The following is a 9892-nucleotide window of genomic DNA, read 5'->3' on the forward strand; positions in this document are numbered from 1 at the left end:
CTCCTCCCCCTTGCTCCCCGCTCCCCCCAGCCACCCCCATTTCCCAACACCAGTTATTCTGAATCAATTTTAGCCAAGATGCTTCTTCACTAGTCACCCCCCCACACACACTTCCCTGAGCAAGTCTCTAAGTGTTCGCTGATAACATCTTAGGGACAGATTATTTTTCACTGGGCCCATTGTAAGAAGTAGCCAGCTTATTGCATTACTGCAGAACACATTTCAGACTATACAAATGTAACAAATGAACAACTTGTCTTCCACAGAATCACACAGGATCCAATTAATTACTAAACCCTTAACTCAGGTTCTCTAATTATTTTCTGGAAATATAGCAAGTGGGCTGTCTGAAACAATCTGAAAAAGTTTTCATTTTGTTTCTCATATATGCATATATATATACACACATGCACTATATCTCATATATATGCATGTTGCGTCTAAAGCAAAAAAGGATTCAATGTAAGCAAAAGAAACACATCTGTAAATTAAATCACATACATATATTGAAAAGAGAATCAAACAAATACTTCTATGTTGTAAAAATGGAGAGGGAAGATAGGGGTCTTACTCTAAATAACTAGTCGTTTAAGCTGTTGTGATTAAAATTTAAATCTCAACATTTGTCTGTGAGTCGTTACAACAGGTGATCACTGCAGCAAGCTCTCCATTGCAACTCAGAACATCTTTATTAGAATTCGTTCAGTGTGGGTCAACAGCCACAAAAATAAATGCTGACTGAGAAAGGATAAATACAAATATTTAAACAAAAATGTTTGCAGCATTCATAGCGCAAATTGTACCTGAACTGAAGGGATATATATGCATATATACATATGTATATGTATATATGTATATACACACATATATAATGTGTTCATTATTCACTTCGCACTAACTATATACACATATTTATTTATAATTTGCCAAGTTCTATAAACAAGATACCTGCAACAATATATATATATAAAGGGCATTCTATCAACTGAATTTAATATAAGCACAGAGTAAACAGCTATACACATAAAATTGAATATCTTTTTCGCTGTATATCTACAAAAACAAAAATATCAGCTGAAAAGCCTATGTTTCACTTAAAGCTAGTATTTATAAAGTAGCCTGCTCCTGGCAAAATCTGTCCACAAAGGGAAAAAGGATACTATTCTTAGTTTTCGTCTCAGTTGAAATTAGAGGAGCGTTTTAAACTCCAACTTGGCTAAAAAGAAAGCCTTCGAATTCTCTATAAATCGAATGGTATCTTTGCAAATTAGCTCTACTTAATAAAAGAGACAAAAATATCAAGATATATATGAATTTAGCCTATTTTTTATTTCTGTGTGTTCATAGTAAACATTTTTGTAAGTGACAAACACGGGCATATGACCACAGTATCACAATCAAGAAATTTTAAGACAACATTAACAATCACTCAAATTGATGCGGCATTTGCGCAACACAGGTTACATATTTGCAAGGTTTACCTATAAGTACAATAGGTATTAACATTTCACTACATTTAGAAAAAATAAAAGTGACCTGTTAGTGACCACATACATCGAAATATACACAACACAAACTGAAGGCAATCCTTAATTTGTCCCCTTCCGATTCAATTCAATGGGCAGTGTTGCCAACTAAACAACTTTCCTTTTTCGCTTGTTTGTTTGTTTTAATACTTAGTATACCAAGTGCATTTGCTAGAATCCAATCTTTGGTCTAAAAGTAAACAAAAGGTAAAAACAGTTCTTTAAAGAAAAGGACAAAACAATAAATGGCCAATATAATTTCTTGGGCACCTTTACTACAAATTCTTAAATACAAATTACAGTGTAACATTTTAAACTCTCTCCATAATTTAGGTTGTTCTCAAGGCCTGCGTCCACCAGATAGCTCCATGATAACTTATAATACTGCACACATGGAAATCTGGCAGCCCTGTGAGATAGGCTTGTCAGGTTTGAATGAAATGGCAAAGCAGTCACTATTTAGATACACATTCTACTATAATTTGACGTCCAAACCTTATATTCTACAATGTATTCTCCCACATTGCACCTCGCTGACACTCCACACCTTGTTAGAATAGTAAACAATCCTAAAGACTGAACAAACGTACAGAAATGGGGGGAGGGCTTAATAAAAAATACCTGGACTTATTTTTTTAATTATCATTTACAATGCAAATGTGTGTAAAACGTTCACTTACAGTCTGGTCCCCGGGATGTTAATGTATTAAAGGGTTGGAAGAAGACCCCTGATTTTGATGTGTGAAATAATCAGACAGTCCCCCGGACAGTCCTGTCGTAAAACTTGGCAAAGAGGGTCTTAAGGACTCACAGGGCAGGGTCGAGGGGGCCTGCGGCGACGTAGAGGAGGACGCGGCCCGGGCGCTCATGGACGTGCTGGTCTGCGAAGTCATTGACGGGTGCGGGACGTGGGGGAAAAAGTAACTTGTCTGGCCCGCGAGCAGGTTGACGGAGCAGGGGTTGAGGGAGTAGGTCCCGGAGCAGGGCACCGACAGGCCGCAGGGCACGGAGGCGGCGAGCGCAGCGGCCGTGAGGTGGTGTGTGGCGTACGGGATCTCCCCGTTGACCAGCCGGTCCACGCTCAGCCCGTTGGCGGTCGAGAAGGAGTGGTTGTTGCCCAGCGAGTTCTGAGTCAACACGGAGCTGTAGGGCATGGGGTGGCTGGGGTAGGCCGACGTGGTGCCGTTGTAACTCAAAGTGCTGCTGGCGCGGGGGTGGTGCAGGGACAAGAAGGGCGACATGGGCCAGTAGAGGGAGCCGGCGCGGTCCATGAAGGTGAGGCCGGTGGAGGTGAGGCGCGCCCCGCGCTTGAAGGCCAGCTTGGCCCGAGACGTGGTGGAGCGGCGTCGCAGCTTGCCGGTCGTGCCGCCGATGAACACGTCGTCGCTGGACGGGTCCAGCATCCAGTAGTTGCCCTTGCCCGGGTCGTCGTAGTGGCGGGGTACCTTCACGAAGCACTTGTTGAGGGACAGGTTGTGGCGGATGGAGTTCTGCCAGCCCTGCTTGTTCTCGCGGTAGTAGGGGAAGTTCTTCATGATGAACTCGTAGATGCCGTTGAGCGTCAGGCGCTTCTCCGGGCTCTGCCGGATGGCCATCATGATGAGCGCGTTGTAGCTGAACGGCGGCTTCTCGTACTTGCCGTTCTTCTTGTCGCCCTCCTTGCCCCCCTCCCCGTCCTTGCCGCCCTCGCCCGCCCCCTTCTTCTCCTCCCCCCCGGCACCCGCGCCCTTCTCCTTCTCGTCCGGTCCGACGGGCGCCAGCTCGGCCGGCCCACCGCCCGGTTCGCCTTTGGCTCCCAACGCGTCGGCCTTGGCCCCGTCCAGGGCGGCGGGCGGCGGGAGCAGAAGCGGCTGTGGGCCCTTGTCGTCGTCGGCTGCTGGGGCGCCTCGTGCCTGCGGGGGCTGCGGGGCCGGGGGTGGCTGCTGCTGCTGCTGGGAAGGCGGCGGCGGCTGGGGCGCGGGCGGCGGCGGGTGGTGGTGGTGATGATGATGATGGTGATGCTGGGGGTGGTGGCTGTTGTGGTGGCCGTGGCTCGCGTGGTGGTTGTCGTTCTGGACGGCCTCGGGGACCAGGCTGTTGATGCTGAACGAGGACTTGGGAATCATTTTCACCTCTTTCCTATCTCCCATGTCCAGCATCACCCAGGCGTCGGGGGGCGGCGGCGGCGGCGGCGGCGGCGGCGGCGGCGCGGTAGCCGGGTAGCGGCGCGGCAGGCGGCCGGTGGGTTCGAAGCGGGGCGCGGGGGGAGCAGGCGGCGGCGGCGGCGGCGGCGGCACTGAGCGCTCCGGCAGCAGCGCAGTTGGACCGCAGGCTCCGGCGCTGGCAAGGCATGTAGCAAAAGCTGCAACCACCCCTCAAGAATTAGAGAAAGCGAGAGAGAGTGGAAAGAGAGAGAGAGAGAGAGAGAGAGAGAGAGAGAGAGAGAGAGAGAGAGAGAGAGAGAGAGAGAGAGAGAGAGAGAGGAAAAAAAAGCAAGAAGCAGAAGCAACCCACCGCCCGGGGTGCAGCGCCCCGCTCCGTTCCGCGCCCGGCCTCCCCCTCCCCCGCTGCCTCCTCCTCCTCCTCGCGCCGCAGCAGTCACAGCAGCAGCAGCGGCAGCCCGAAGGGGGGGAGAGCCGGGCGGCGGGCGGGCGCGTCCCGGAGCGGCCGCGGCGAGGCTGGGAGACAGCGATCGAGGCGGCTATAGCCACAATTAATTTTCCGAGCTACAGGCGCACACTAGGGCTGTAAAAAATTTTTTGGTTTAACCTTTCCTACCGCTGCACCAATCAGAACCGGCGGCGTGCGGGAGCGTCTGGCTGGCCGTCGACCAATCGGCGGTCCAGGGCCCGCCCACCCCCGCCCCGCCCCGGACCCGCCCCCTGCGCCTGCCCCCTCCGGGTGGCGGGGCCGGGGCCCGGGAGCCGGGCGGGGATCGGCGGGAGCTCGCCCACCCGGCCAGGATTAGCGCGGGGCGTGCGACCCGGGCCCCGGCCGCTTGCCTGCGGCCTCTTCCCTGTATGGGATTATTTTCCTTTGCGCGTCAATATTTATCCTTATTGATTAAAGTTTGTATCCATTTTTGTCTCTAAGAGCGGGGGCACGGCGGAGGGGCGAGCTGTGAGGGTGCGGGAGAGGGCGTGAACCTTAGAGACGCAGCAGCCCTGGAAGCGCCCTGGGAGCCGACGGGCCAGAGGCCCAGGAGAGCCGGGTTTTGGGGGAGCCTAGCCTGGGATCTGGGGCGGGGGCGGCCGCGGCCAGGCCGGTACTTACTGGTTTCTGAGGCCCTCGGCGAGCTCGGCCGCGAAGTGGGGCTGAGGGCGGCGTGCGGGGGCGGCCTTCCGGGCGGAGAGCTGCCCAGCGCGAACACAGTACCAAACAGTCCCGAAATAAAGCAGGTAACACGTGCGCGCTCCGTATGTCTCTCTCCACGCCAAGATCCGCGCTCACGCGCGGGTGACCGTGTGACGGTTTCTCCTCGGCACTCCACCTCTTCAGCTTCTAGGCAGTATTGGAAGCCGGTAGCCGCGATAGATCACCCTGGAAATATTTTCATTTCGCTTGACATTGAAGAAAATATGAGAGTGGGCGTCTACTTCCTTTAAAAAAAAAAGAAAAAGAAAAATCCTATGTTTGCTCCTTTACCCCCATTTCACAAATGCTTTCTTTCTTTAAAATCTCAATCTTGAAGCATCAGTATGTCGAAAGCAGCTCTTGCCCTTCCTGGATGCTGCAGGAATGCTCCCGAGAGCCTGGGAAACGTGGATTTGACAGTCCTGGCTTCTGGAGTTTAGGGGTGGTGTGGTGGGGAGGTTGAAATGAGTGGATAGCTTGTGATTCAAGGGCTTTAAAAGGATCCCTTGGCTGAGGCCAGGACTAAGGTCCAGCATTTCCCAGGGACTGGAATTTAGAGCGGAGCAGGCAGACCAGAAGCGTCTCAGCCCCCAGGGCTCACATGCCACGTAGTAAGAAGGATGTAGCCTAAGAGAAGAGGGAGGTGGAGACGCATAGGTCACGAGTACTTTCCCCCTCCTCTTTAAGGTAAAATACTCTAGCCATGCAAGCATTCTTCACTTTGATGAGCTCTTAGCTAAATGATCTGGCAGACTCGATGTTTTTAAAAAATGGAAGGAGAAAAAAAAAACAGGGCCTATGTTTGACGTTAACATCTAGCATAAAAACGTAATAGATGAATACTCAGAATAATAGGGAGTGATTCCACTGTTCCCATCCCCAACTTTGAAATGGGGCGCGGGAAGGGGGAAAGGAAGGAAAGAGAAACTTTGGAGAGGAAAAATATACACAATTATAAATAGCGATTTTTAATGTCTCTGTTAGGAGTGCTGTGAGGAATCATTGAATATTTGTCCCCGAATATCCTTCCACTGGTTGGATCTATTTCTCCATATCTGCCTAGTTTAAAACAAGGTATGCATAAAGAACAATTCCAGAGTTCTAGCAATTAACTTTACAAGCCACATCGGCCCCAACGGTTGATTTCTAAGCTTAGGGTTGATGTCTAAGCTTGGAGTTTCTCACAGAGCCCGGCAGGGAGGTGGGCTTTGCTAGCCCAGCTAGGGAGATCTGTGAGGCTCAGTGGTCCGGTTCATTTTCCTTTCCACTCTTTCTCCTCAGGCCTATTCTTCAGAGTAGTTCCTCGACTGGCTTGCTTTCCTTCCTCCTCCCCTCTTCCTTCTTCCCTTTTCACTAACCCACCCCTTCTCCCTCCCTCCTTTCCTCTCCCCTCCACTCCTCCACCTACTCCTCCCCATCCCCCCCAGCCCCCCTTCTCACCACCGCTTATAATGGCTCACGGGGCTCCCTCTGAGGTGGACGGCCCGGTACGTTTTCGTAGTCGGTCTAGCGTGAAATGATTCGGTGTAACCGGATTCTTGGGAAAGGACAGGTTACGTAAACATTTACTGATGTGGAGTAACTATACTATTTGTACTCTGATATGCAGGAAGGAAAGTGTTGATTAACACAGAAGAAAAAAAAGCGAAATTAGCTGATTGCATGCTCATAAGTGCAAGCTGTCATTGAACTGCTTTTAAAATAGACACAGCTGGGTGTTTGTGTTGAAGAATTTCTTCTGTTTTTGCTAATACTGAAATAAGCATGATTTTGTATACCAAACATTTTCAGATCATTAAAATTTGTAATCTGTGCTGGTTTTAAACACAAAGAAAAGAAACAGAATCATGTCGATGTAAAATTTGCTGATATTATATTAACTCAATCAGGTCTGTGCAAATTGTACATTGTGCCTCCTAAAATCTGTTTGATCAATTTAATACACAAAGTGCCAAACGTGGGCATTGTTTGTTAACATTGGACACTTTATTCCAATCTGAGCTCAGCAGTGACTGGAGGAGTGTTCCTTGAATCCAACACCAGCCCTGACTGATGAATTTTTAATGTTTGGAGGTGCTTCTTAGGTTAAAGCTAAGTGTGTATTGTTCTGTTATCCTGCAGAAGAAATTAGCAGAGGAAGTAAGGTTTTCTTCTGTTTACTTTCAAAAAGCAAAAACTGGGGGTTGGAGAGTGAGAGCTGTAATAATCTGATTTTATATGTCAAGGCATAGAGTGGCCTGAAAAAATGTTTTTGCATGCAAATTAAGGATGCGCTGTGTTATATTAAGGTTGCATGAATGCAAGTCTCTCAAAACAGGATGGTTCATAGTAAAAAAAAATAGAATGTAGTTTGGTATAATATTAAAACTAGTTTCCTGATGCAAAGATTATTTGCAATTTCCGAAAAAGAAAGCTTGAATCCCCTTAAATAATTTGAATTGCTCTTTATGATGAGATGGGAATATATATCAGAATACACACACATATGCATCTCAGCCTTCTTCAACAAAACATGCAGTGTTTACTCAGCGGCTTATATTTGTATCAGCAATGGTTTCTTTTTAGATGAGCTGCTAGCTGAAACAGAAGGGGAAGGGGCTTCTGGACAAAGTATTGTGAAGTTGAAAGTCTCTGGATGGGGCTTTGTATATCCTACCAACCAATTTGGGTGCAAATTGGATTTGAAGTCCTGCCCACGTCCACCATGGGCCTCTTCCCTCAGCACATAAAGCCCCTGTTTTCAGCCTCTGTGATTACCTTCAGAAGACAGAGGGCAGGCAGCCAGTGGTCTCAGACCGGAAACAAATTCCCCCACCAGTACTTGTTTCCCTCCTAATCAATTTAACCTCACACTTATAAATCTGCAAACGGGTAGTGTTAGTGAAGTAGTGGGCTTACCAGCATAGCAGAGTAACTGTGATTTGTTGGTTTACATGGTGGTGAACCTGTAGGCCTCAGCTCTCGCCCACCACCCACCCACCCCCAAAGGAGGACAAGAATTGTATAGTGAACAATTCCAAAGGAAGAGGTTCTTGTGGGATGAAGTAGATTATTCCTTCTAGATTTTATATTAGCCCCCAAGACTCCACAGTGCACTTCATCTGAGCAGGAAGCAGCAGCTCCTTTTCATTTCATGTATGAGGGTGGATGTTACACGTTGTCTTCCTTGGATACAATTCTTTGCTTTTGGGCCTTCCTTACCTTCTAGTAACAAGGGTGGGCCATATTTATCTATCTCCACCTTCCCTTGGGAACAGGGTAAAACTCTAGCTAAAGTTCTCTTCTTACAAATGCACAGGACCGTTTGTGACCCCTTGACACGTGGGAGTCAGCAGATCCCATGCTGCGACATCCAGGTATTTTGAAGAGATTCTGTAACAAATGAAGTCTGCCCTCCCTAGAGCCAACTTGCCTGTAATCGCTTCCTAACAGCAGGTAATGGTGCTAACATTCAGTGATTAGAAGTTACTCTTTAGCGTGTTGTATCCTTGTTCTGTGGGTTTTGGTTACAGGTTATACGATTAGGTTTGCGAGAACAGTAGTGAACTAAACTTCTCAGTAAGAGGTCTTCACACCAGGAAAGTGTTACTTTTCCTCAGCAGCCCTGCCTCGTCACTCATTAGGGAGCTGCAGGTTGTCAGAGGCTGCTCTCAGCAGGCTCATGCGCGCACCCTTAATGTCCTCGAGGGCGCGCATATGTGCAGGGAGTTGGTACACACACACACACACACACACACACACACACACACACACACACACAGCTCTAAAACTAAATTAAGAAGCCGATGATTAAGACAAGCGTCTACTAGGCCTGTCATTCCAGCATCCTTCCATCATAACATTGTGGCACTGGCAATTTTGCTTGAAAACCTTGAGAAAAAATATCTATGGGAGAGCCTTATATTTGAGAGTCGAAATGTTTAACTTCTATAAGCTAGGGAACCACTTCAGAAACCAGAAAGTTCAAAGGAGGAAGAAAAGGAAGAAAGTGGTCTTCATGGAAAACCATGGTGGTCTCTGGACACATCTCTTTGATATAGCCATGTGTCCCCCATGTGTAGTGAAGCTAGATTCACTGGCATCCCAAAACTCCTGGTCCCAACAACCCCAGAGAGACTCACAGCATAATGTCATCATCCAAGAGCCAAGACCCCTTGAGTTTCTCTGAACAACTTCTCTGCAGAATACCCGAACATTTCTGGTGAATTGGAAGGCCTGCTGACCTTTTATGTGTTTTCTGTTGTTTGCCAGCAGCTTGGGACTTTTTGAGAGTGGACAGTTTAAGAAGTCGAGCCCCTGATAAGTAGGCAGGGAGGCTTTGCTCCCACTTAAGGAGCAGATCCAATTGGGAGAATTTCTCACACACACCAGCTGGGCAAGCCAGCCCTGAAAGGGCCTGTATTTTTCACTAGCTGCCCAAGGAATCAAAGCAGTCTACTTCCCCCAAGAGGACAGGAAAGGATGGAGAGAGAAGAAAGAGTGGAAGTGTGGTCCCAGAACTGGAGATGGAAGCCAAGGCTTGGCTTCCGAGTTCTCCCGACCCCATCCCAGTCTTTCTGAAGCGGAAGCAAATAGACTTACAAAATCCAGCATGTACGACTATGCTGTCTCCCCTGGTTTGTCCATCAGTGCATCTTGAAAGGAAAAGAAAGAAAATGGTTTTGTAAACACACACACCGTGAAACAAAAGCTTGCAGTCTGGAAAAGTGCAGAGCTCCTTTGGCCTGGAGACCCTAACTGTCCCATCAGTGATCTTGGGATTTCGGAGCATCATTGTGATTTTCAGTGGGATCCTGAATTATCTTCCTGAGAACACAAACAACAAATCCCCTATGCTCTGAAGCACCCCTCCAGAAGGGCCCCCAAACTCCAGTTGTGAGAGAAAACTAAAAAAAAAAAGCAAAAACCACCGTGCAACTATTAGATGGTCAGCTCAGAAGCAGTCACCCCTCGACAGTTAAATGCACACAGAATGCGTAGAACAGCCAAGGGTTATGTGTGAGATGGATGAATATAATACAGGGAGCAACTCA

The 9892-nt window shown here is 48.3% G+C and overlaps 1 protein-coding gene across 4 annotated transcripts; it reads right to left on the minus strand.

Annotated features, from left to right (window-relative positions):
• Positions 1–1310: 1310 nt before the first annotated feature.
• On the minus strand, positions 1311–9476 carry Foxg1 (forkhead box G1). 4 transcript variants are annotated; one of them, XM_075947909.1, is made up of 5 exons: positions 9441–9476; positions 6300–6396; positions 4779–5104; positions 4020–4250; positions 1311–3867 (listed from the first exon to the last, which is right to left on the minus strand). In XM_075947909.1, the coding sequence occupies exon 5, from the start codon at positions 3662–3664 to the stop codon at positions 2225–2227; it is 1440 nt and encodes a 479-aa protein (XP_075804024.1). In that variant the 5' UTR covers positions 3665–3867; positions 4020–4250; positions 4779–5104; positions 6300–6396; positions 9441–9476; the 3' UTR covers positions 1311–2224. The 4 variants fall into 4 exon arrangements, with proteins under 4 accessions (XP_075804024.1, XP_075804022.1, XP_075804023.1 ...); XM_075947907.1 differs by having other exon boundaries at positions 1311–4250; positions 4779–5045; XM_075947908.1 differs by lacking the exon at positions 4020–4250.
• Positions 9477–9892: the final 416 nt, after the last annotated feature.

The sequence above is a fragment of the Microtus pennsylvanicus genome, chromosome 14, assembly GCF_037038515.1.
Source record: "Microtus pennsylvanicus isolate mMicPen1 chromosome 14, mMicPen1.hap1, whole genome shotgun sequence".
In the NCBI taxonomy this organism is placed as follows: Eukaryota; Metazoa; Chordata; class Mammalia; order Rodentia; family Cricetidae; genus Microtus; species Microtus pennsylvanicus.

Excerpts from the sequence above, each read along its gene's own strand:
- Foxg1 (XM_075947907.1), bottom strand. The coding sequence starts at position 3,664 with ATGCTGGACATGGGAGATAGGAAAGAGGTGAAAATGATTCCCAAGTCC.